Source organism: Linepithema humile, chromosome 6 (assembly GCF_040581485.1).
Source record: "Linepithema humile isolate Giens D197 chromosome 6, Lhum_UNIL_v1.0, whole genome shotgun sequence".
Classification (NCBI taxonomy): domain Eukaryota; kingdom Metazoa; phylum Arthropoda; class Insecta; order Hymenoptera; family Formicidae; genus Linepithema; species Linepithema humile.
In genome coordinates this window covers 10,245,350-10,272,337 of record NC_090133.1, presented here as the reverse complement: position 1 = coordinate 10,272,337, position 26,988 = coordinate 10,245,350, and the positions used below count along the sequence as shown (strand labels likewise).

Genomic DNA, 26,988 nt, shown 5'->3' with positions numbered 1-26,988 from the left:
ATACAAAAAAAAAACAATACAAATATGGTATAAAAAATTGTTACGTTTAAGCTGTAATAAAAATAATAACAATTGTAAATCATTTTGTCATCCTTTTGTGAATAATCGCAGCATTAATAAAAAAAAATATTATAAAGCGTAAGTTTAACAGATGAGACTACGTATCTTCTTGACAGAATCGTTTTTATTTATACATTGAACATATTTGATAATTATAATGTATAATTCGTTAATTCTCAAGGTTTTTTTTTAATCGTACATGTTTTATCGTAGACTCTTATTAGCAAAGACTCCTAAAAATAATCATATAGTTTATATACAAATCATCTTATTTCGAGCATTGACTAATAACACATTATGTGGCGAGCCATGTCATTCTTACATATTTACAGTATGAAATTGTATTGGAAAAAAAAGTCAGTTTCGTATTGCAAACATGTCTGAAACATACGGAGTTTGAAACCAATTTAAAAAATCTTGATGTATATACAAAGTGTAACTCGTAACTTGCGATCTCAATTTTAATGACAGATTTCTTTTTTCTCCAATTTATCTTTCGCCCGAATTGAATTAAAATTTTCTGAGATTACAATTCACGTTGAATCGTTTGTTAAAATTAACGAAATCAATTCAATTTTCAATCGTGACATTTCCCAAAGATTTAATTAATAAAAATATTGGCATTTTGAATGTAGGAAAATTAATTTGAAATTTATCGGAGAATCTATCGTTAAAATTAAAATCTCGCAAGATAATAATATATATACGTATACACAATGTTCTACATTGTATTCTACATTGTATGTGCATATGTATAAAATGTAGAACATTGTATATATACATATATATTACTATTTTCTAAAAATATCCGATATATATAATAGATCGCTCTTTGCAAACAATAACAAGCGATATATGCAAAATAAACGTCAGTTTCAACATAAACACCATTATAATGAAACAAGATACCATTTACAATTAACAGATTTTGCATAATTTCGCGACATTTAACATCTATGTGATCCTTCTAACTCTTTCCTTACACATTGTCAACATATTGATCGTAATAAACTATAATTCTATACTACATCTTGAAATAAAGAGGCATCGATTTGTCTATCTTATCCTGCGCTTGTTATCACGTGATAAAAATTTGCAATCTACACTAATGTATCCTTTGTTTCATACAGCTCTACCACACATATCGCACGGATTAAATAATATATCGGGTGTAAATAATAAAAATAGTCTCTGACAATATATTGAACTAGATATATATATATAATATATATATATTATTTTATTATATATATATATTGAACTAGAATATATATATATATACGTCATCGGACATAAATAGAATTTCTATAGAAAGCATTTAAAGACATCAGTCTTCGATATTTTCTTTTCTTTCTTCCTTTTCCTCTCGCATATCTAACTATTTCTTCTTACTTACAGCAATGTTAATGTTTGGAAAATCAGCGCATGTTACGCATTTGTCAAAATATAAGTACTCGCGGGAAAATTGCGTCTGTTTTACAAATGTCTGCGAAGCGCGCTTGAGAAGCAGGAGAGGATGAGTCTAAAACTATTCATTTCCAATATCGAGTTATTCGGATCGTTTGAAAAGCGGCACGCAAGTTTCTTTTTTTCCACCTTTTCGCCATTTGAATGTCGTCTTCTAGAAGGTACAAATGCTACACGCTAGATAAGTACATATTCTTCCTTCTTTTTATTATTAAGACGTACTTTATATATTACATGTGTATGTATACGCGTATATACAAGGTGTGTCATTTCAATCTCCGCGTGAATAATTACGAAATAGGTGGTAGATATTGCGAGAAAGTATAAAAATTATTTTCTATTCTTATTCGGCTCGACGTTATAATTCGAAAGTAGGCATAATATGATTAAAATTTTCTTCGACAACTAGTTTCAAAAATAACTGCGCGGAAAGATTGAAATAAACAATGACCCTGTGCATATGTTTAAATAAAATTTACAAGTATTTTTTATCTGACTTATTAACTTCTATATATTTATTATTATTCAAGTTGTTTCGCATGACTATATGAACAAATTTGTCTTTCTTCCCAGACGCGCATCTTTTCTCTTAATACTTTCATTCGTCGTTTTTTATATACCTATTACTTACTCGACTGCATAATAAATACAATGGTATTTGTTAAAGGACGATCTACTTCCTGTTAGTCGCTGAAGCGAGCGTTACCGCGAAAAGGACGAGGCGTTTTCGTATGAGAATAAATTGTGGGAATCGAAATACACGAGAGCGAAATACAGATAAAAGGGCGAGGACAGTGTTTTCTTCGAGACTGAGCTTAAGAATGACGAGTGATGTACAACGACATCGTGAGAGGTCACAGAGCGTCGCGATGCCACACCCACGTTTTCTTCGTATGATCGAATCTGTGCGCCAGCCATTGCTGCTCCAGAAGCTGATATCTGTCTTGGCTGAGATACAACGGCTTGCCACGTCTGTAATAAAAAGATTATTAATTAAATGCTTTTAAAAGCTTCGTTTAAAAAATGTTCCAACGAATTGAATTCTATATCTTTTCAAATGTCGAAAATATTCGTATGTCAAACGTTTGATATTTATCTGCGCCGTTGTTCATACATTTTTTACTTTATGCTTTCTATAACGAGTCCTGTGTACTCACTTTAGATCTCTGTCTTCTTCTTCAAAGTCATCCAGATACAAAGATCCCCACAAACACGCCCGCCGTCCACGTATCACGATGATGTACGTCGAGGTTACAACGAGGTAGATGCCAGTTCCGCCGCCGCAATCAATCGAATGCTGAACGTATAAAAATGTGTAAGAATTGTAAGAAGTTTCACAGGCAAAAGTAGCATTTCGCAGCTTCTCACGTGTGCGCGCGCGCGCGCGCGTGAAAGATGCTCACCTGAATAGCTTCGCACACGTTCATCTGCTTGCAACAGGTCTGCTTGAGACAAACGATGGTGCCGCACAACAGACAGATGCTAATTTCCTGCGGCACCGAGTGGCACTGACTGCACTGTCGCTCGTGGTAATACTGGAAAAAGGATTTTATCTTGAATTACAAGTGAATTCGGGGGGTCAAATAACCAAAGCCGTGTTGCGAACACTTTCCTCGGCACGAGTGCAAGTGGAACTTTTGCGACTGAAACCTTACCGTGAAGATTTTCTCGTATTCCCTCGGAAGACTAAGCAGTTTCGGCACCTGCCACGATATATGCTGCTCCATGATCAGGCCCCGAGCTGGCAGGTGGCCCTGCCAGTTGGTGAGGAACGCGAGCAGCTGATCGCACCAGAAGAGCGGCACCGAGACACTTGCTTCCGGTGTCTGCCAATTCAACGCCACGGTCGAGTAGAAGCTATCCCAGCTCATGCCTTCTGTGACCAGCTCCAGATAGTACACCAGTCTTACAAACTCACTCTGCGGGGTTATGATCATCGGCAACGGTTGCTCGTACAGATGATAACGCAGCAGTGACGCCACCCGAAGAAACGGCAAGCACAGCGACTGGATCTGAATGAATCGAGAACAGATTTGCGATGTGCACAAAATGCAGGTGCGTAAAAAAAGTTTGCAATTGAAATTATTATCCTTTCTCTCCAATAATTCCTATACGTAGTTTAGTACGTTAAAGTTTCTCGATATATGAGAACAATGTACTTAAAAATTACCTTTAGGTATCTCGATCTGAGATCGGTGTACAATCTAACTGTCTCTTGTGGACTAATTTATTAATTTCTTTATGAAAAAGTAAAAATTTAACATCCTGCGACGGCTTTTGATGCCATTCTATTATATTTCTTGAATTTATAGGGCCTTTGCATTATATGTGCTTAAAATTATTATGTTATTCTGTCTAGGACTCGTACTTGTTGCTCGATGCAATGCGTTTTCACTCTGGCGTAAGAAGTGGAGGACGAAGTGGATGGCTTGTCGTCGTCTGTGCCGGAATAGAGTCCGCTCTCGTTAAAGCACTCGATAATCTTGGCCAGCAAAGCCTCCGAAGGCGTGGCGGCGCAGCTGCGTCTTCTCTTCAAGATCGTGTTTCGTTCCGCTCTTGAGAAATTACAGCTTATCTGTAGTATCACCTGATAGTACAGCAAGTTGTACAGCACCTTCACCACGCCGGAGAAATACGCTGCGGGAGAAACGGCGCGTTAGTTCACATTCTCACTCGCGAACAGATACGCGAGAAGAAATTCGTATAATTGTAGAATTCCTGAAACGTACTCTGATCCAAGTGCAGCGGCAATAGCAGTATAAATTGAATGAGCATGGCGGTCGGGTCTCGCAGAAGCAGAGGGACTTCCCTCTCGTGCGGCGTCAAGGCGAGCGAGGCCGCCGATTCCTCCGACAAGGATATGCCGGACAATTGCTGCCACACGTGATGCACCGGCCACGTCGTTAGCACCCGAGCGTGCATCGCCAAGACGTGGAGGAGCGCGACTGAAAGAGAAATATGCATTTCAGACCCACAAATCGGGTATTCACGAACGCACGCAAGATAACCGATTGATGAATCGGCATTGAAACGTGCCGACGTACCTATGCAGTCGCGCTTAGGCGTCAGAGGTATCGTGGTGGGCGGTGGAACGCACAACGATCCGCCGCGTTGCACGAGTTCGATCTCGAAATTGGTTCGAGCTACCGAGGTTACGAAGAGGAACAAGCTTTGATGACTAGGTTTACAGTTCTTTTGCTTATATTTTAGGTACGTGCAACTTGTCATGTCTTCCATAGCCTTTCCCATCGCCACAGCCAAATTCGAAGATTTCTGAAAGAAGCGACGAGCACACTTTAGCGAGCGTTCTTCAACTCTTTCGGAGGGGAGGCTTTCTGGCGAAAGAAAGGCGCGAAGCGTATACGTACTGGATTTCGTTGTACTTCTTTGAGGAAAGTGTTCAGATCTGTGAGTATAGTTTCTGTGGAAGCATGACGGGATCGCACAACCGCCGAGCACTCGCCCAACTGCGGCGACAGCGGCAGAACGGAATTGGCCAACTGCCGGCACAGCGGACACAGGTACTCGCCCCGCTCCACCGCCAAGCTCTGCTGTCGCTGCTGACTGCGAAGGGACTCCAGGTAGGACTTTAAGCAATCGAGGTGCAGATGGTGACCGCACGTTTGCACGTGGACGCCGCCCTCCCAGCCCAAATTGACCGAAAGTAGCCACGAAAACTGGAAAATGAAAAAAAATACAATATTATAAAGACAGCAATGTGATGGAAAGGATTTCTTAAACTCTTCACAGAACCAAAGAACGATATCTTTCGCGTTGTGCATTATTTTCAGAAAAGTAGGAGGAATTTCTTGACTTATGCCGGTTGCATCTTGCGCGGAAAAGGAAGTATTGAAAAATTCGCTTACCGTGTCGAATAAACGACTCATTTCGTCCATCCTGCGATCGAAGTGGGCACCGCGGGTGTCTCCCTTCGGTATAGGCGGGTCCTCGTCAGACGTGGGAAGAACTAGCCTATCCGATTGCTGTCGTTCGTGGCCGATAATGCTGGTCGCCTGCGCGAAGAAAACACGTGTAACGCGAGTGATACAAAATTCTTTCCTAAAAATTTGTTATTTTTGTGCCTTTAAAATGCCAATATTATTTGATCAAAAGAGCGGAATATCTAATTTATCTTCTGTGGAATGAAAGATAGCTGGATCTTGAGAATTAACAAACGGAAAATGCATTACTTGAACCAATACAACAAGTCCCATCGGCTTATCCTCGCTGCTCGGAGTGGTCTGATTACATATCACGCAGTCGTATTCTTTTTTACTAGCTAGCTTAGTCGTATTTTCCTCCTGATCCCAATCCATCCCAGACGCGCCTGCTTCCTCTGTAAAAAAGAACAAGCATTTGATTAATGTGACGGACTTTCATAGCTTCCTAATAAACACTATCCTTGTTTAAAACAAGATCCAGTGATAATTTATATTACAACTTTTCACGTATTAACTTACCAGTCTTCATTGCTTTCTCCATGAATTGCTTCTGCTTGTTGGCGAATTCCGCCATTAATTTCTGCTGCCTTTCCTTCGCTCTTCTTCGCCGTTCTTCTCGCTCGCGATTCTCCTTCTCACGCTGCTCGTCCTCTTTGCATTCCTGCATACGAGGCCACAATTTGTTCCTAGTTTCGATAATGGTTTGTTTGCACATCGGATCCAAGTCCGCTATTTTCTTAAGTAGCTGCGATATGAAGTACGGTCCATCGCCGATTCGCGATTCGCTTGACGGCGGCGACGCCGAAGAGCTGCTGCTGCTGCTGCTGCTGCTACTGCTGCTACCGGGCTCGTTGTCCAATGTTGCACCTTGCTCGGGATTGTAGCTGTCCGGCACGCCCGATAATTGAGAATGTAACTTCAACAGCAAGGATATTATGCTCTCTCCCACCTTGACGGTTTGCGATGACTCATTGATCCGCATCGATCCGCTCTGGAAAACACACGAATATTTTGCGAGCGTAATCAAGCTGTAAATATTACTTTTAGTGCAAAATATATCTGTATAAGAGATATAAAAGTTTAACGTGTAAAATACAAATGTAGATACAAGATATTAAAAATAGATATTACCTGTGGCTCTCTTCTCTTAAAATGCTTGTGAGAATTCGACGTGGACGGGATGATATCTCTTAGTGTTCTGATGACAATCGGTTGTGTGGCGACTATCTCGTTTCCAGCCATAACCGCTGGGCGTTGAGGAGCAGGTGGTAACGCGGGCTGGTCATCAGCTACATCTGGAAAGGGGAATTTCAAAAAAGTGTAAAGAAATATTCTTCTTACCAAAACCGTCTTAATTATATGTTACATTTCAACATTTCGACTTACATTTCAAGAATTAATAATAAAAAAAGAAAGGAAAAACGTACTATTTGGCGAAGAAGACGATTCGATTGCCAGAGCCATAGATTCTTCCCTGGGCGGCGGCAGAGCCCTTTGTATCGTCCGAGGTATCGTTCGATCGTCCTCGCTGAGGTTACTAGCGTGTATGGCGACGATTCTGTCTTCAGGTACAATGGCCATATCGTATTCTACTGAAATGCGATGAAAGTTCATAAAAATATCGCAACAATTAACGCATATTTAGACTAGTGTTTTCAAAAATTGTGTGATCCACGCGACAAATGTATCAATGCGGATAAAATGTTTCTTGAATAATGATACAATTGCTGAAAGATTATCTTTTCATCAAAGAGAGAGAAAATACGCTCTTACTGACCTCTAGTAGATGATAAAGTCAGCAGGGAAGTAGCATTTTCGGTCAACGGTAGTAGAGCTGGCAGAGATGTCGCGCTCGCATTTGACGCGACATTGTCGTCTCGAACGGTGTCCACGGCAAATCTCAACAATTCCAGAGAACCCTCCTCCGCGCCATCATCGGCGCCGTCGTTCAACATCAAGGACGTCGTCACTTCGCTCATCTCCCCTTGAGTCTCCCATTCGAACTCACCTGATCATTAGCAAACCAATTAGACCGTTGTTAAACAATCGACACGCTGCCAATTGTTATCCAGTAAGATTCATATTTCTTGCAATATTATTATATATCTTTTTTTAAGACAATTAGCGTTTTCAGTTAAATGAATCACATTATTATGTGACACGACACACTTTTAATTGACTATACTCACTGTCTGAGCTATTCGGCTCTGACTCTTGGACTAGAATTACTCGAGGTATCACTGTTCTCAGATTTTCGGACAAACTATCGTTCTCGTACCATCCAGCCAAATCCATGTCCTTGATCACCCGAGAGGTGCCGCCGGTGTACTGGCACAAAGGACTCTTCTGAAAATGATTACAGCCAAGTTACACAAAGAAATGATCGAAGCGAGCCCAAAGATCACTTTGAACAGAAAAGCCGCTCACAGATTTATCCGGTGATTCCGCAGTAACCACTGCCATTTCCAGGAGATAAATAGCTAGCGCCATAACATGCTCCGATATGTTATGTCCGTTCACAGCCTTGTAGAGTATTATCAGGATCATAGCGTGGAAAACCTTCGAACGCAAGACGATCCGGGGATCGTCGTAGTCCGGCGATACCGGAGCGGGGTGTCTGAACGGTGGCCAGGGCGTTGCGCCGTTCTTCAGCTTGCCCGATTGCTTCACACTGAAATAGAAAGATATCGTTTACCGAACGAACCGCTCACAAGTACGGACAACATTTCGACCGTAAAATACGTACTATTCTGTGAAGCGGTCGATAGATATCTGAAAGTCTCTTCTATGGACCGCTCTTAACAAAACGTGCAAAGGATCGAACAGCTCATCCCACACGCATGGTTTCGGTCCGTACATGCCTTGCTGCATATTGCCGCTTGCCTCGAGATTCGGAGCTCTGTATTGCGCTACCTGCGAGCATTACATTAGAAACAAGAGTTAGAATCCCTAACAATGTATAAAAATTGTAATATGCAACGTTTAGAATGTAGAAAATTCATTCTCTTCAGCAAATGTAAGGGAATATTGGCATACCTCAGCTAGAACAGACTCAAAGTCTCTATTCTGAGTAGTTCCACACCGTTCCGGCATCAGTTCCATCAACTGGCTATGTGTCTTGTCACACATGCATAACAGAGTCACCATTTCCAGGCGAGACATCTCAGGATCCGATAAACCTGGAAATGTAAAAACGTCTTCAAAATCGTATTTTCGCTCTAAGATATTTTGGTGACATCTTATGTCCTCCAATCTTATTGTTATAAATGTAATAATCGTATTTATCTTGTTCTGATCACAAGAAACGGGATTAAAATCGGCAAGAAACCCACCGAGATTTGTTCTAACGTTAACCAGTGTGGCTAAGAACGTCAGACAGCTCTCCAACATCGGAGTGTCGTGCTCGCCCTCGAGATACTCGTTTTGCGGAGCGTGATACAAGCACAAACTCATCCATTCCCTCACGTGAAATCTGCATAGGGATTTTTTAATACAATAATTGTATACTTGATCGTATTATTCAATTTAACGTAGACGAGTAAAAGCAGAGGACATACTTTTCAATGACTGTTTTCAGAAAGACGTCCGGTACCAATTTCGTGGCGCAGATTTGTAGCAGATACAGATCCGCGTCCACCATGGAGTTACAGAAGTTGCACTGTATGTATGTCATAGCTTGGCCCTTTATTTGCAGTCCGTTGCGAACCCACAATCCGTTCAAGATTTCATAAAATGCCACCTGAAAGCAAAAAAAATAAGGAAAAGTTAATATTTTATTACATTATAGCAAAATTAAGATATTATGTTGCACAATTTATTAAAGATATTCAGTAACTTGACAGTCTCCTCCGACATTTCGCATATGATTATTTGTGTTTTGCGGTAAGAGTTGTAATAAAATAAAATATAAGCATGGAAAAATATTCAATTATGCATTTGTAGAATATTTATTTAATTTTTATTCTCTGCTGCAGTCGTTGTTGTTATTAAATCGAATTTAAATATCGTTTTTGATGACTGATGCGATTTTTATCTCCTCGTATCATGTAACATGTGGTTTAATGATACAGAAACTTATATAAAAATGCAAACGCATCATACAAACGTTCTGTGTATAAACATATGTGACAGATGTTGAAGTCTACAGCTGATTAACTAACTCAGTTGAATAAAATAATTTATTAAGAGTGTCAAAAATTTGTCTTCCCTAATTCTCTTTTTTATTTGCGAATAGATATTACAAACAATAATATAATTCTAGTTCATCCTTATTTACGAATGTTGACAAACATTTCGATCACTGATGCGATCCTTTTTAGCGTCTGCGTTCTCGGTTTTCTACTTAAACTTTATTTCGCATCGTACGTATTTTAGATGATCATTTGTAACAAATCTATTATAATTAACGCAATTAAAACGCATATCGCTGTAATCGCTCTTACTGTATTCGTCCTTTTTAGTTGAATGTTGCTTGAATTATTGCTTGGAAACGGATTGCAACGAGTTTGATTTTGTTGTTCGATTAACTATTACTTTTTAGCGATAAACAATAGTGCGAATATAATCACGTAACATTACATTTAAGTTGATTCTCTTTAAAATTGCGTTACTTATAATTGTTAAAGACGATCGTCTAAAATACGTACGAGACAAATTTAAAGTTTAGGCCCTACGCGCAATAGAGAAAATATTAGAAATAAAAATAAATATTAAATATTAGAAATAGGAAATTGATATTATTTCTTTTCAAAACAAGAAAATAAAAAATGGATTAATCATGAATTAGAAAATAAGAACTAAAAACAATTAATTCATTCCATTCCCTTGTTTGAAGTAAAATACTTCCAAAAATTGCTCTTCCTAATATTTTCTTTATTGTGCCTTAAAAAACGTATTTTAAAGAAGGTCACATTAGTAACTGAAAAACGTTTGTCAACAAACATAAATAAAACATCTGATAGCAGTCTTGCAGACCACTTTCTCACATAATAAACAAAAAGTTATAACACAAATTAAATATAAATTTGTCGTATATAGTTCTCTTCTTGTTCAATTTTATAAATATTTTAGGATATCTCTCTCAGTTTATATATATATTTCTATTCTTCTTTAAGTATGTCGCTTTTCACGCCAATAATTAAAATTTTACATTACATATTTTTATTAATGCGCCAATAAATTTTGCACTGCCACAATCTATCTATATTTCGTACGTAAGTTTTGAAGTCATGTATTTGACCGAGTTTAGCGGTCTAGTTACAGTATAAACATGTATGTTTTCTACCAAAATCGAGTTGCGCACACATGTGCGCGTATCCATTTCAGTTTCTTTGTACTTTCTCACGATCCGAGTTTTCTACATTTGTTTGTCTCATCCACACTTTCATACCTGCTGCACTTAAAATGAGACGTGCAACCGCACTCGTGTGAAACGAGAAAGGACAAAGTGTGGACAGTGCCGGACAGAGCAACTGAAACGAACAGACCGATCCCATTCAGAACGCCTTCACATCCATGGCCACGGATGTGGCAATACCCTCCCCTACTATTCGCTCGCTCACCGCCGTTCTCAGTCTGTAACGGTCGTTCGAGCATGTTGGAGTGACGTTTAATCAAGCCGTACGAGAATTGTACATTAACCCTGGCGCGTCGCTGACAACCGACGTTAGCGTAGCAACTTTTCTCTCTGCCGAGCGTCACTTCGCGTCGCGTTTAGGCCCAACTCCTTCCCAAATGGCCGAATTCCGAATACTCGCGACTCTACTTCTCGTTCTCGCGTCGACGACGAAGACCAGCTACGGCTTCGACGTCAGCCTGAACGATGCGTTTGATCTGATCAAGCTGGGCACCGAAACCATAAGAGAGGTGTTGGAATCCTACGAGATGATCCGTGCACGTGGTCCAGATGCCCAAGATAGTGACTCTGTGTTTGTAAAGAGGATAGAGAGAGAGTTGCGCCAGCGTATCGATCGTGTGTCGAAGAAGATCGATGTTTATCAGGATCGGATGGAAACGAAGATGGACACGATCCTGACGCAACTGCTACTGCGACTGCCAATGCAACGTAGACTGGACGACAGTCTGAAGGAGCTGGAGCATTACGTCGGCCAGGTGCACGGAATGTACGAAACCTTCGGCAATTACGTCGACAGTCCGGATAAATTCGAAAAGTACACTGTCGTGCAGTTTGCGGAGGCCTGCGTGTCACCCAGATTGGGCGAGCTTCCGGACGTTTTGAAATCGATACACAGACTCATGGTGCCATCCGAGCAGCAGGTGTACAACAGAAGTGTTCTTACACTTTTAGCCAGTCACATGCAGGTAAGTTGCACGGTGTGTGAAAACAGTAGTCGCGACGAAGAGGATGGATAGATTTATTTGACATTCGAAAAGGAATGCGGATGGTAATCAAGGCACTTCATCAATGTGTCAATTCGAAGCTTTGTTTACACTTTTAAGAGATCTACGAGAAAGAGAATAAGAGACACATGGATAGTGCGATGGAATGTTAATCTAAACAAGAACCTGTAGTTGAAGACCATTTTGTTGATATTTGATTTAACTCGTTTTATTTCACTTTTCCAGAGAAGACTAAAGTTTTGTAACTATCAATTAATATTTTTGCATTTTAATTAATTTGAATCTCAAGATAAGCATGAAAAATCACTTGTAAAAGAAGATTTATGGAATGAGACACTTTGTGTTGACACACTGTCATAAATGCAATCGTTTATTGCACTGCATCTGAATCTGAATATCTTAAAGTATAAAAGGTTAAATAATACATAAATTATGCTTATCGATGATTAAAATGTCGAAGACATATGGACTATTATTTAAAACAGGTGCAAAATTATTTATATAATACATTTCTATATGTTCTATTACGTAAATTACACTCTATATATTCTGTTACTTTATTATTGTATTACATTTTATCATTTATCAATATATTTTTCGATTTATTTTTTTATTTAGAAGTTAAGATAATATTTATTTTATTATTTTTTACTCTACTACTACATTCATAATATATATTTGTTATATATTGCTTTATTTTATCGCTACGTTTGTTATTTATTATTTTATATTATTGTTTAATCTCTAATTTATTGCTTGTATCTCTTGAGAATTAAAGAGTGACGAACAGTAATTGAGATAACGAGTAGAGATAGTTTATCATATTGTCTAAAACACAAACAGAATAAACAGGAAGAAACGTCATCGGCAATGTCCTCGATTTTGTCTGTGTAAATTTACGTAGAAGAGTTGTATGTCATGTTGCAATACAGAAATTAGTCGACTTTATTCGTCATCATTGCGGAGTCATCAAGTGGAATCGAGCGAAATCTAAAAAATTTCAATTGACAAAGCGCAGAACGCGAGTTTTTCATACGCTAAATTGATGTGCTCGAAGATCCCGTGTTACGAGCAGCATCGTATACGTCTGATAACATCGTAACAGGAACCCTATTGTATCTATTAAACGCGGACGGTGGGCATTAGGTACCGAGAAATGGTATCGCGCTTTGGATCAAGTGACTGCTGTCGAGTCCAATTCACTGTGATTTTATTCGTTGTCTTGAAAAGCACAGAATAATATTGACGGAAATCCGTCATTTTTCGGTATAGCGCATACACCAAATAACACGAATCAGCAAACTGGTGCAAGTCACTCGATTAAAATTGTCGTACCAAAATTGTATAGCACACATGTGTGGTTTGGAATAGCTTTTCGAATGGATTTGAAAAAAATCGTATTTCATATCGAAAAGATTATTCCGATGCACCAAAATATCGGTACTTTTTTATTAATCAACGATCGGAACTGAACTTTTTGCAGGCTAAATTTCATACATTCGCGTTAATGAGTTTCACTAATCTATTACATAAAATTTGTTTTTTAATATATTTCAATATTTTCCTATGCACAATTAGCCATTGTCCCCTCTTTGCATTCATTATATCTCGCGTTCTCTGGACATGAATGCAGCTACGAATGTGACGAGAGGAGGGCGCGGAGCATATATACGCGTGAATGTACAGTAGCGGTCAATGAAATGTACTCAGCAGGACTCTTCGAAATAACCTGTCTTTGATAAATACTGTAAGGGTGGGAAGAATTAAATTAGGTTTATTTGGGTATATATAGATAATAAACACGAGCTAGGAATTAGTTCAAATTCACACTTATTTTCAAAGAGTGTCGTGTGGTATTTATAAAAATGACAAATCACCGAAAAATGACCGAAAGTGAAAAATCACAAATATCACAAAATATTAGTTATTATTAAAAAATATTAATAATTGTTATAATTAATTATTTGTTCCTATAATTGTTATACGTGTGAAATACAAATTTATTAAGCAAGTACTGTTTCTATTGTATATTGTCCTATTTTTATAAATATGTAAAAATATATGAAAACGATTCAACTAAAATGTTCTAATCAAAATTATGGGTCAATAATGTCCTTTAATATAAATTTTACGATTTAGTACAATACTTTGCTTCAGAGTTTGAAGAAAACAACAATTTCGGTGAGTGCATTTCATTGACCGCTACTGTAGGTAAGTTTGTTCGCGTCGTATGCTCCAACGTACTCCCACTCGCTCCAATCTATAGTATTACGTTACGTATAGTGTATGTATTATATGTAACACCGCGAGTTCAGGGGGGAACTACGCGGCGAGACACGCGGGGACACGGAGGTGGAGTAGAGGAGACAACTTCAGTCGAGTGTGATCAACCAAACGGTTCGTTACGGCTACCACCCAGTGATACCAATCCTCGCGGTTGATCGGTACAGCAGTAGTGGAACTGTTGTCCACATTCCGCGACCCGTATCGCGACGGAAAGGTGCTTACGCGACAATCTGTCGTCGAAATTCCCTCGCACGACGAAGAAAACGAAACGCTGAGAGAAGCGAATTGAAACGCAAATTAAATATTTAAAAAAACGTGTTATCATTTGAAACGCGCGCACGCGATGTTAAAAGATTAATAGGTTCTAAATGATATCGGGGAGCTCTTTAAACGATTTTTAAACGTGTTTAATCTCGCCTTTCTATTGTTTTAGTGATTAAAAGGCCTGTGAAAAGGTCCTTAGGCTATATATATCTTTTTTTCTTCTCTGTTTTTTTCCTTGAACACCACTTCATTACATTCACTGCTCATTCACTGAATAAGAGGCAATTCTTGTATCTCTCGTCGTATAGTGATTGTTGAACGTGAAAATTCGCACACGTCGAGGAATTAACCGTTATAAAACGGTTATAAAGATGCTCAATTGCTTAAAATTTGGATCCTCCAGAGCTTCGCAACTTGTCTCTCTCTTTAGACACTCCAAATTTTATACTACTCGTTTATCAATTAAATGTTTTGCGCTAGATTTTAATAGTTTCGCTATTACTTATTGCTAAAATAAGACGTGAGAAGTGTGTCGGTATAAGAATAGTCTTTAAATATCTTCACATGTCAATGTTTTCAAAAATCTGTTATCTTTAAGCATGTCTCTTCAAGTTCTCTGTCGCTTGGACGATTAGATAAAAGGTGTTATTGAAAAATATTAGTTATAACACTTATCGATAAACTTGTTAATTAGAAGTTTAATGTGAGTTTAATTGATAGCTATTTTAAGATATTGAATTTAAAACTTAGCAATGACGGCAAGTTGCGAGGATCGAAGAGGGACAAGAAGGAAGAAAAAAAGTGTCTACGAAATATTCTACGACATTGCTGCGGTTAACACAGACACGATTATTTAATCGCACTGCTCGACGTAGGAAAACAGTGTCACCCAGCAGTTTCCTAGCCGTTCTAGATTATGCATCATTAACAGCCATCTCCCTCTTCTCTCTCTCTTTCTCTCTCTCGTGTCATGACTCCCTGCGGCCGTAATCACACACATTTTTTCAGATCATCCGGTTTTATATCGCGGATTATCGTCAAGGATACGAAATTGAAATCGCGCAACAATATACACATAAAAATATATCAAATATAATAATAGGAAAAAAGGAGCTTAGAGAACCAACACTAGGTCTTGGTGCGATAAAATCTGAATCTGTATTTAATTATAAAAACACAAATATACATCCAAACGTTTCGGCCTGACATCAAGCCATCTTCACATCAGCCATCAACAAATAAGTTTGAACATGAAAGTACGCTGGTCGTTACAATAAAACTGATGTTGAAACGATGTAAAATATGGAAATTAGAACTAAACGTGATGGTATTCTAATTTCCATATTTTACATCGTTTCAACATCAGTTTTATTGTAACGACCAGCGTACTTTCATGTTTGAACTTATTGACACTGAAGATGGCTTCATGTCAGGCAGAGACGTTTGGATGTATATTTGTGTTTTTATAATTAAATACAGATTCAGATTTTATCGCACCAAGACCTAGCGTTGGCTCTTTAAGCTCCTTTCTTCATATTTGTGATTATTAAGAGCCTTCTTTATTTTATTTTATAATAATAAGAGTTTATTGCGAATATTAATAATTGCAATAGTAACAATGAAACAAATAATAATAATGTAATCAAGCGATGCGACTTGAATACGATTCCGATCTTCGACTTTCGTGTTTGCGGTCTTAGATAGGAGACTCGTCAGGAAGATAAACACAGAAAGGAACTGAAATCCTGCTAACATAAGCGGAATATAAGTGAGTCATCGGCAAGACCCGTGACTCCAAGAATGAGATACTTGACGTGCTTGCTGACGCTGGGAGCGTTGGCTACGACAACCTTCGCGATCAAGAATGACGCGTCCACGGTCGACAGGCTCAGGCAAGCTTTGTTAGACCTGGAAATGGAACTGAAGAAAGAGCTGGCCGACGAACGGAAGTGGACGAACGTCGACTCGCGGGAGAAGTACTTGTATGTGATCGAGGCGTACAAAAGATTCGGCAATCGGGTGGACGAGCAGTTTCCCCTGGACCGGCAGGATCACCTGCACTCCCTGGACTCCCTGTGGCTCTGGGCCCGTGCCCAGTCCGAGGCCAAGGGCGTCAACGGCCTCTACGGGATATTCAGACAGATGCAGCGCGAGATCGTCGAGCTGAACGCGCCGATCAATGCTAAGCAGCTGGCGAATTTCGCCGAGACGATCCTGCGCGATCCGAACGCCTCTATTATGAAAGCACTCGATCGAATTGCGAATTTGATCATCAATGAAAAGCTATTCGTCGCGGCTTTTAAGGTACCTAAGATACTCAGCTGCGATCCTATACTCTGAGTCTTTAGAGGATAACATTTTTTCAGGAATATATAAAGTTGAAACAAGGACAGCAAAGAATTCTTGGCCCACACAGGACCGACATGTAAAGTTATTCTTTTTCTAGGAAATGTGATCTTCTCGAACGAACTGAGAGAAGATAAATATTATCGTTTGTTTGACGAGTAGACACTTTTAGGTTTAACAACTCTAACACTCAAAAAAATGATCTTGCAATAATAGCTAAAATTTTCTAGGTGTAAAAAATTAACTAAAACAGATAAATGATTAGCAACTGTTGTGATATTGCATATGTAATTACTTAAGTTAATTACTTCAGTTTAGATGATAGAAACAGAATATATATCTGTATTGTTTGTGAACTTTAAAAAGAAAGGTTCTCTAAAGCGCCTATCTATATAAGATCAATCACGTGTTAGATCATGCAGTGAATAACATTTAGCAATGGTACCTAAATTTTTCAGAAGCTATTGCTAGAACATTACTGCTATAAATTCTATATGTGACAAACAATGTTTTCACAGATACGAAAAATAGCGATACATTCTTGTTGCGATATCTAGAAATCTAACTACATCAGCGAAATATTTTTTTGAGTGAAGCGATTTTTCATTTAAGCATGGAAGACTGAAGGAGATTTATAATACTTGCTGAGAGATTAAGTTTTACAGATGTTTCTCGATCCACACAACTGTTTTGGAAATATCTGCAGAGCATTCTTGTATGTGCAGGAATCAGCGTACCAAATGTGCAATGAGATGCAATCGCCGCAGCAACTGCTGTACAATCTCTACAATACTGTGGCGTTGACGGAGATCAAGGGTCACATTATGATTCAATTCTCCTACGTGTTGCTTCGTTTGTACAACGAAGGTACCTAGCACCGACCATTACGTTTAAATGTATTGCGTCCTATATATAGCGTTCTCGATGTCGCACGATACACAGGATAATTAAGACCAATATTCACGAGTTTATATTCCCCTTGAAATACATTTGTGCGTGCAACTAGATATCGCGAATCAAAAGCTAAACATAAAATGAGAAACTCGATAATCGCAAAAAATGTAGCAATTATATAAATTACAAAGATAATTCTGAGAGTATTGGTCTTCGCACTAGATCGTGCGAAGTGAAGGAAGCTATTGAGAAAGTGATCACTGACGTGAATCTAATCTTGAATTTAAAACAGGTAATAACTTCAGCGAGGAGATCCAAACTCTGAATAATCAATATGCGACCAGGACATCCGAAACTTTGAGAGCCGTGAAAACCGCGATGGCCTTTGCCCCGAGAGATCTTTGGAGATGTGATCCGAGTGTGCACAAATTAGGTAAAGTCTGATAGCTAGAAGTTGTGAGTAATTTACATCCGTGTAGATCTCATGCGCACGTTTGTCGATTTATTTAGATGAAACCTATACCGAATTGAAGCAGCTGTTCCAAGGATACATCGTGAACGAGGTGGATTTGAATCCAGACGCCACATGCAAAGAGAACTGCGCTTATTACGGATACAGCAAGGTGTACGGTTGCTACCAAAATCAGTTTTGTTCACAGCAGCGTCGATGCAACGGGAAGATATTGAATTGCGAGTACATCGACTCCGACATGTGGATCTGCCCTTCGGTAAATATCTTTAATTCTAGAATACGAGAATGAGCGAGCGCTAAGACGACTGAACGATCAAACGATGCGAAAAGATTCCGGTAGAGTTACGGAAGAGTTGTAGAATAATTAATTGCGGTTTAAAAATTAGAAATGAAAAAAGTGAAATAGATAACACGATGCGATATGATCTCCCATTTAGATTAAATCACACTTTTCAGGATAAAAGCAGCAACAGAAGATACGAATATATTCAATACGAGAACAGCCTTGTTTACGGGAACAAAAACACATGTCGCAGACAAACGACCAAGGTTGACAGTTGGTGGCGATGGCTCTTCTGGCATTGCAGCTACTGTTTTTGCTACTGCGACGATCACAATGCAAGTTCCGATCGGTATATCAGTCTCCGATCCGTAACATCCGATGTCTCGAATAACAAGTATGAAATTACAATCAATAATTTGTGCGAAATCTAATCGAAAAAGCAGCTGAAGACATAACATTTGCATATTTGCAGAGTCATAACCGGAATAAGATTGCAGAAGGTAGACCAGGTTATTCACATACAGATTCAGGAAGGTCAGTTACTGCCACGTGGTGCAATCAACACGTCTACAATCGAGTGGCAACCAATCGATGACTTTTCGGTTATGGACAGTAACGTTAAAAGCGGCATTGATTACCATAAACTCGTGTGGGAAAGACGCGCTTTGGATCTCGACGACCTGACGTCGCCGCAGGATCATCTTTTAACAGGTGAGTCGAAATCAAATTTAGGTATAAACTTTGTGCGATGCACGTTCCCGAAATATATCACGACTTATATAACATACAATCGTTGAAATGATAAAATTTGTCCCAGGCATTCGATTCCGAATGGTCGGCAGCCGGTTAAATTTGGAAATAATGGTGACTCCATTCAACTTTACATCCGGATTATTAACCGAGCCAAAAATAAAGAGTTTTTGGCACAGCAACGACATTACCGACAGGTGATACTTTCTTCCTCCCTTTTTTTTTCTAGCTTCAATGTTAAGATTCAACGAATATGATATCAACTCTTCTCGTAGGACTATCAATTGACACGATTTGCTTTCAGGACTGAGCTGACATTCACCGAGCCTGATATACCGATTCGCGATCCTGTGCAGAACGTACCGGACTCCGCCGTGAATCAATATTTGAATTTCGCACCGAGTGATCGACGCAAGGACGCCGCGCAGAGCACGATTCCCTTCTTGGACGTTCAACCGATCGTGCCGAACCCGCCGGTGCCGATCGCGGGCGCCGGCGTTTTTCACAAGGGTCGCAAGGGTTCGGGCGGATTCGTTACCCTAAAACTGATCACTTACGATTTCGCACCGCATTTGCAAATCGAAGTACCGCCGGCACCGGCGGTTCTCGAGACCGTGAACGAGATAAAAGTCGCGTAGAGTTTTTAACATCCTTTATAGTTTGTCGAAATAATGATCGAAGAACCTGTGATTTATCAAGAACCTCAATGTAATATGAGGTGACGTATCGATCAAATCGTTGCATGCAAAATGTCAAGTTTCCGAAAATTTCACAGAACATTTTAATAAAATCATTATAAATAACGCGAGAAATGGAATTTAATATCCGGATTGAAGATGAAAATAATGATATCATTTAATTTTTAATTCTTAATATCTTCAAATGTCCTATATTTTAATTGAAATACAATTGTGAAAAGATTTTCACAAAGATACAATACTGATATCTTTTTAATTATAGTTTTTCCACATTATGTTTTCTCTGAAGTCGTTCGAAAATCCTTTGCGCGAGATCGACATTTTATATGCAACTATGAACTAATGTTTAAGTTTCATGTACTCTTCGTGATTAAGTAAAGATTTTTCACTAAATGTGTTATACTCATTAATAAACTCATTATTTGCCAGAGACGAGATGTCAAATCGTTAATTAGATTTATGTAAATGTGAAATATATAACTAAAGTTTAAAATATAAGTTTCGAAATTTTTTCAGTTTCTCAGTGAATCTTTAAGATTTGCAATATTTTAAAAATTATATTGTGAAATTAACGACGTGTAAACTGCTTCATCAACACACAAGTTCATTATTATTATGTTTCACGTCAGATTTAAGTTTTATATTAGTTTATGCAATAAGAACAAAATATTTTATTTATGATTAAGATTAGAAGCAGAATACTAGCGCGATAATTTTGTCCTCATATTATAAGTTTATGTAACATTGCTATCTTTTGTAAACTGTGTCTTAGTTAACTTAGAACTCGATAGGCAATGTTATTTAAAATTTTGTAGCCAACTTTACAATATCTTTATATAAATAATAAATCTTTCTTTTTATCTTTCGTTGCGATTATAAGTGCATAAAATCTTCCAAAATAAATTATCACAACCACACACACGTGTGTAAAAGATACATAAGTGCGTACTCACCTGCACTCGCAGTGGATGCATCATGAGGAGGTGCAACATGTCTGTGGGAGGCAGCAGTTCGCGCAGAGTCACTCCTTGTTGTCTGATAGCCTGACACATAAACACCGCGAGATATCGATGGAGTGGCAGATGAAACGACACTTGCAAACTGTCATTCTGAAAGAGAGCAACAAACGTATAGATATTTCCACGATGCAATGTGTGCGTGAAAAATATAAAAAGACACTCACTACATTCGGATGCGTGTAGTTCACCGCGTCGAGCCAATCTTGCAGAGCAGTGAGGCAGAATGTGAGCACGCGTCGACTGAGCGTCGCGCTCTCACGTCCGCGAAGATGCGACACTAGAGCCCACATCGGATATGCACTGGCTTCCAGCTCGGCACTGAACGCTGCGTAATAAGTATTGGGTTCGAATTCGACGTGCTGAGTCATCTCTCTCTGATTGACGTTCATTCCTTGAAACATGGAAAGGAAGTCGAACCACATCTCCAAGAGAGTGTTGTCGCTCATGAATCTGACGGCGACTGGTTTGTGTGAGAGCACATTGTTCAAATCGGAAACCAACGGCCAGTAACAGTGCTCCTTCATCACCTGACGTCCGCAATCCACGACGTAGTGGAAATTTTTATCCGGATCTGAAATATCGATTAGAAATATCTGTATTTTCAATTTTCCTATTTCGATTTTTAAACACACACTTCTCTCTCTCATACTCACTCATTCACTCATTTATTACAGAACTCATACGTACCATGCAAAGTGTTTTGAATGAGTATTTTGCTCATCATATATTTTAAACTGACAACCATAACGTGTAATAATTTTAGCTGATCGACCATTCTCAACGCTAGCTTTTCGTTGCTAAACAGCTGAAAAGTTTCAAATTGGAAATTAATTATAAAAAATATTTTTAAAAATACATTATAGATAAAGATCTTATTATCGTTCAGAGATTATGCTTTTCGAAAAATAAAAAAAATAAATATACATATGTTACAATTGTAGTTTTAAGAAAAATAAGTAGCTTTTAGATTATTTATAATATTGTATCATTCAGACGATGAGATAATTACCTGTACGCTAACGTGCACTACTCTATTACTTAACGTATCAGGATCTGTGGAACGTTCCAGCATCATCGAAATTCTGCTGTAGTGTAGAACAAAAGCGCGTGTCAAAGCTTCCTTATAGTCGGGATCCGGTAACATGTTCAAAAGCAGACAGACTAATTTCTGTGGAAACTCATAGGCAACAGTCCAGAACATTAGTTCTTCCAAAAATGTAGTATGCTCCAAATGCTCTTGAAGCGATACGCATTCTGAAATAAAGCAAATCGTGCCGATAATGTCGTTGCACCAAACACATAAATTCTTCTTTTAATACTAGAAATTATTAAAATTATCGTACAAATTGTCTCTATTACAATACATAGTAATTACACTGTTTACCTTTATACTCTTCAGGAGGCTCCGGATTTGGTAGTGATTTCACGGCATGCTGGTATATTTTATTACTATCTTGACAATAGCTGTCGTATTCCGACTGCCCGGTTAAGACAGAAGGATCCATGAGACCTCGATATTTTTGCGGATTTGTTAAAGCTGACGTCATAACATGCCTCATTAAAGCGCCCATATTGTTCAAGTCAAGTAGCATCGATAGGTATGCGTCTGCCTCGTGTATAGCACTTCTAAAATCTGGTACACCCATTTTACTGAAACGTAAAACATTTCTAAATTATTATATTATCGTTTAATGCATTATTAAGATTTGATTCCTCTTTCTCAATTATTATTGTTCGCACATTTAAATTGAAGACCTTTGTATAAAAGATAATTCAAAGTCAACAATAATTTATAGACATATTCAACAATTTATAGTTGTATTCTACATATTTTAGAAAAAAAGAGTTATAATAAACATGGACAAACATTTGGTTTCTTTTCAAAAATACATATAAACTCCAATGAAACATACATCTGTTTAAATTACGTAGCAGAAAATAGATAAGATATAATCTTCTTTCATATTAATTTCATCACTTCATATGTAAAATACAATACAAAGACTCACTTTTTACTACAAACGTGCTCACGATATAATATTAATAATTAGCACAAAATTCAACATACCAATTTTCACGTAAATGTTGTATAAGTCGAAGAATAATTCTGGGCATCATCGCCTCGGCCACACACATCAGATCTGATGGCGCAACTAATTTATTTACAGCAGCCTTTGGCCCGTGCCTATCACAAAATCTAGAATACAAAAGACATGTCAGTAACCAATAAGAAACTTTCAAAATATGTTTTGCAAAGTTTATAAGGAAATCTATGGGATCTGTGTAAAGATATGCTAAGGTAGTTTTCCACCAAGAGACACAAACGACACAAAAGTATTATTCTCTCTGTTGCTCATTGAATATCGAACAAAAACAGAGTGATACTGTCGATTTGTGTCAACTTGTGTCCTTTGCTGGAAAACATACTAAGAAATCATCCATGAGATACTTCACATGAGAGAGAAAGAGAACTAAGGAAGGAATTAATATTTCAAGAAATATGAAATGTTTAAGAAGTCAATAACTTCATATATCCCATAGATCTCCATTATGCATATATATAATGCGAGAAATGTGTTTAATAATCAATTTACCCAGTCTCCTTCATCACAGATGTGTCACCGCAGTCGCATGCACCACCTGCTTGACTTAGAAACATGTTGAAGTCATGACGATAGTGATTTCCTTTCTTGAAACACTCAGTGCATAAAGACATGCAAGGAGATATGCCGCATGTACGGCAACGATAAGCTACGAAGTTTGGTGTCCACACTAGACCGCAGGTAGTAGCATTATCGTACGTGCGTACTGAAAAAGGTATGACATTCAATGAATAAAACTTGCATAATCAATTTATAATCCTCAAATTATAAATTATATGTATTCACTATTTTATTAAAGCAAACATAAATAATGTTAAAATAGAAATAATATTTTGCTTCAAAGATATTTAAAGTTATAATTAAAAAATTCTTATTTTACAATATTCATTTAATAATTCAACATAAAAGAACAAAATATATGTAATGACTGAACAATGTTCTGATTACATTTACTCTCATAACACATTTTTATTATGTGTTATTTATTGTTTATATTACACAAACAACAAACACACATGTCATTATTTATGTAATATATTTATAAAAACTAATATTTTATCCATAAAACTGTCATTATATAAACATTTGGAATAGAAATTCAATGAAAATCTTGTAACATAAGTTAGGCTAGTTTTACTTCTCTCAACTATAGTTACAACTCTATACTTGTCTTTTAACAACTATATAGTTATCTGAAAAATTCTGTGCTGCCAAATACGCAAATTATGTTTATTTATACCCGCACATCGTTTATGAACTATGACTTGTTATATATATATATATATATATATAATAAATGCTTATCGTAAGAAGGAATGTAAATATCTCATAATTCAATAGCAATTTTTGATAATACTTAAATAATTTTGTTACAGAAAACAAATTATTTACCTGTTTAACCACAAAATTAACTTTGTTTATAAACTTTTGTAGCTAGATGCTAGGTGTGAATTTTGGCATTTTGAATTGTGAATAACGGCATTTTGAATAAAATACTAATAATATTTTAAATAAAATGCTAGTACTCAAATAACTATTATAATAACAATTATATATATTTTTTGTATATTAATGCTATAAATAAAGTTTATATTTAATGTTTAAGTATCTAACAGAAATTCGTAACAATAATTTATCAGAGACAGCATTTACTGTAAAAACACAATCTTGTACTATCAAACATCTTGTTGACAATCCCGTTATTAATTAAAACAATAAATATAATGATCATAAAAAATCAAAATAAACAAACATTTTCCATAAAATGCTGCTAATCTTTTCCGTAATATTAGTAAACTAGAAAGCCGTTTTTATTGTAATGATTTCAATAACTCGTATCATTTAATAATTTAAAGAATTTTTCACAAAGCTCTATTGCTTTTGCAAGTCACACGTCATCCTGCTAGATATAACGAAAAAGATAGAATTTTATCTTCTTATCGAAGATATCAACCTGTAATAGCAAATTCATCAGGTGTGCGGCCACCAGCCATTAGCCACTTGCACCAGTCGATGGTTTCCCAGTCGTCGATGGGCTTACTGGGGTTCAACAAGACGTCCAGTAACTCGTTGAGATAAGGTGGGCAGCCACCGGTGTCTCGGCCGGTGGCCAGGCTGATATACGCGGCCGCCCCGCGCTTGCCCTTGCCCATCAGCACCTGCACATCGGGCGATGTGCTGCTGGAGGTAGAGGCCATCCTGAGCCTGGTCGTCTACCTTACAAAAGGATGTCGTCGTCGTCGCCGTCGCCGTCGTCGTCGTCGTCGTCGTCGTCGTCGTCGTTGTCGTCGTTGTCGTCGTATTCACTTTCCTCAAACACACTTAGATTTTTATTTATTTTCGGAACGGAGAGGGCCTGTAAACCAGGACCGAAAGTTCGACCAATGGCCCCATATCAGCAACGAAAGAAGGCGTTTCCTCTCTTCGATCCGGAAAATATTGTCGTCGCTGTCTTTGTGATCGTGGCTGGCAGCATAACGAAGTCGGGGTGACTTCGGACGAACTCTGCGTTAATGCAAATGTTACGGCGCTGCGTTGTTACCGTATGCGGTAACCACGACAGCTAAACGCAGCTTGATGTCTTCGTGTCTCCAGTTGCGTCTTCTCCGGAGATGAGGTACGGCGAGCCACGGCGAACACCGTACCCAAACGGATCGCGCCAGTAGGCGAAATTACGTCCGTGCGACGACGACACGATACACGGCACGATACTGTACGATACAACACGACACGACACGACACGATACGACACGATGATAGGACACGACACGATATGGATATACGAATACGGTACGATGTGAGGACGGACCACGTATGATAGATCAATGCTCAACGATGGTGAACCAATCGATCGACCAACTCGCCGAAGATAGAGTCGAGAAAACTGACATCTAAAACTGATATGAGGTCAGACAACCCCACTGGCGCGTCCACTTGCTGCTCGCTCCTCGCTCGGCGATCGCTAACCAATCTGTTTTATCGACACGGCAAAATGAGATAGAGTAATGGGATATAGAGACCCTAGAAGTTAAGCCGAGAGCACAAGCTTTTACATAAAGCATAACGCATAAGCATAAGGAAATTGATTGGTCTATATATAAGCATAAGCAAATGCATAAGGAAATGGACCAATCAATTTCCTTATGCTTATGCGTTATGCTTTATGCAAAAGTCTGTGCTCCGGCCATTACTCTCCAAAGAAATGCCGACATAAGCGCACTCTGAAATAAGAGGTATGTTCTTTCACAAGTTTACATTTTCAATCTCTAGCTCTAGCTTATATTTTAAAACTATTGTTATATTTAATTTATATAAAAAACCGTTAAAAATTATAAGAAAGAACAAATAAGTTTCTTAATTAATTAAAAATAATGTCGTTTATTGAAAATTGCATTTGTTACATGGAAACGGATCTTGCAGGTACAGTAATATTTTTTTCAAAGCGATAGAAGTGAAAGTAGCGCCTCTGTCGGAATAGATGTAAAACACGGTATTCTTATTTTTATATCTTGTTTCCAATGGAAAGATAAATACAAAATAATTATGACATTCGTATTCAACAGAATTAGGCGCAACTCTCTACAGCAATTTTTTTGAAAAATGATTAAAAAATAATTATTTATTTTACAATAGGCAAAATGTGGGTGTAGTTAGATGACAGCCTAAACTTTTATTTTTCATAAATTTTATAGGACGAAATTGCAAAATCGACTCTGTACAAGCAATCTAGTAAATCACTAGAAATGCTGTGTGTCGTATGGTGCATTTTTATAGTTTACTAAGGCTGTGTTCCGAAATTCACTACCAGTACTAAAAATCTATAGTTTACGTCACGTATGTTGTAGATTCTTATAGCGTTTTCGATTATACAGGATTTGAACGACCCAGGGTTGATCAATCACTATTTTACTATAAATGCAAGTCTTTCATTGGTGGAGAGGTTGCAATGACGTCATTAACCAACCCTGGGTCGTTCAAATCCTGTATAATCGAAAACGCTATTAGTACTGGCAGTAAATTTCGGAACGCAGTCTAGATCGTTTGCG

The 26,988-nt window shown here is 38.0% G+C and overlaps 2 protein-coding genes across 5 annotated transcripts; one reads left to right on the top strand and one right to left on the bottom strand.

The window, feature by feature from the left end:
* Positions 1-164: 164 nt before the first annotated feature.
* Positions 165-25,899, bottom strand: Ubr3 (Ubr3 ubiquitin ligase). Of its 2 annotated transcripts, none has more exons than XM_067358005.1 (28): positions 24,897-25,899; positions 23,435-23,648; positions 22,909-23,037; positions 22,225-22,490; positions 21,850-22,094; positions 21,528-21,645; positions 21,005-21,411; positions 20,775-20,930; positions 9,026-9,207; positions 8,801-8,940; positions 8,505-8,647; positions 8,215-8,381; positions 7,896-8,139; positions 7,658-7,814; positions 7,246-7,476; positions 6,896-7,060; positions 6,600-6,763; positions 5,988-6,459; positions 5,718-5,863; positions 5,394-5,540; positions 4,896-5,204; positions 4,572-4,800; positions 4,257-4,472; positions 3,896-4,164; positions 3,183-3,539; positions 2,931-3,062; positions 2,685-2,824; positions 165-2,499 (listed from the first exon to the last, which is right to left on the bottom strand). In XM_067358005.1, the coding sequence occupies exons 1-28, from the start codon at positions 25,138-25,140 to the stop codon at positions 2,382-2,384; spliced, it is 5,907 nt and encodes a 1,968-aa protein (XP_067214106.1). In that variant the 5' UTR covers positions 25,141-25,899; the 3' UTR covers positions 165-2,381. The 2 variants fall into 2 exon arrangements, with proteins under 2 accessions (XP_067214106.1, XP_067214107.1); XM_067358006.1 differs by having other exon boundaries at positions 6,896-7,057.
* Positions 11,021-20,686, top strand: orion. Of its 3 annotated transcripts, none has more exons than XM_012360599.2 (9): positions 14,177-14,328; positions 16,079-16,682; positions 17,450-17,591; positions 17,911-18,051; positions 18,129-18,346; positions 18,547-18,767; positions 18,846-19,084; positions 19,191-19,320; positions 19,428-20,686. In XM_012360599.2, the coding sequence occupies exons 2-9, from the start codon at positions 16,179-16,181 to the stop codon at positions 19,759-19,761; spliced, it is 1,929 nt and encodes a 642-aa protein (XP_012216022.2). In that variant the 5' UTR covers positions 14,177-14,328; positions 16,079-16,178; the 3' UTR covers positions 19,762-20,686. The 3 variants fall into 3 exon arrangements, with proteins under 3 accessions (XP_012216013.1, XP_012216022.2, XP_012216032.2); XM_012360609.2 differs by having other exon boundaries at positions 14,178-14,272; XM_012360590.2 differs by lacking the exons at positions 14,177-14,328; positions 16,079-16,682 and adding an exon at positions 11,021-11,789.
* Positions 25,900-26,988: the final 1,089 nt, after the last annotated feature.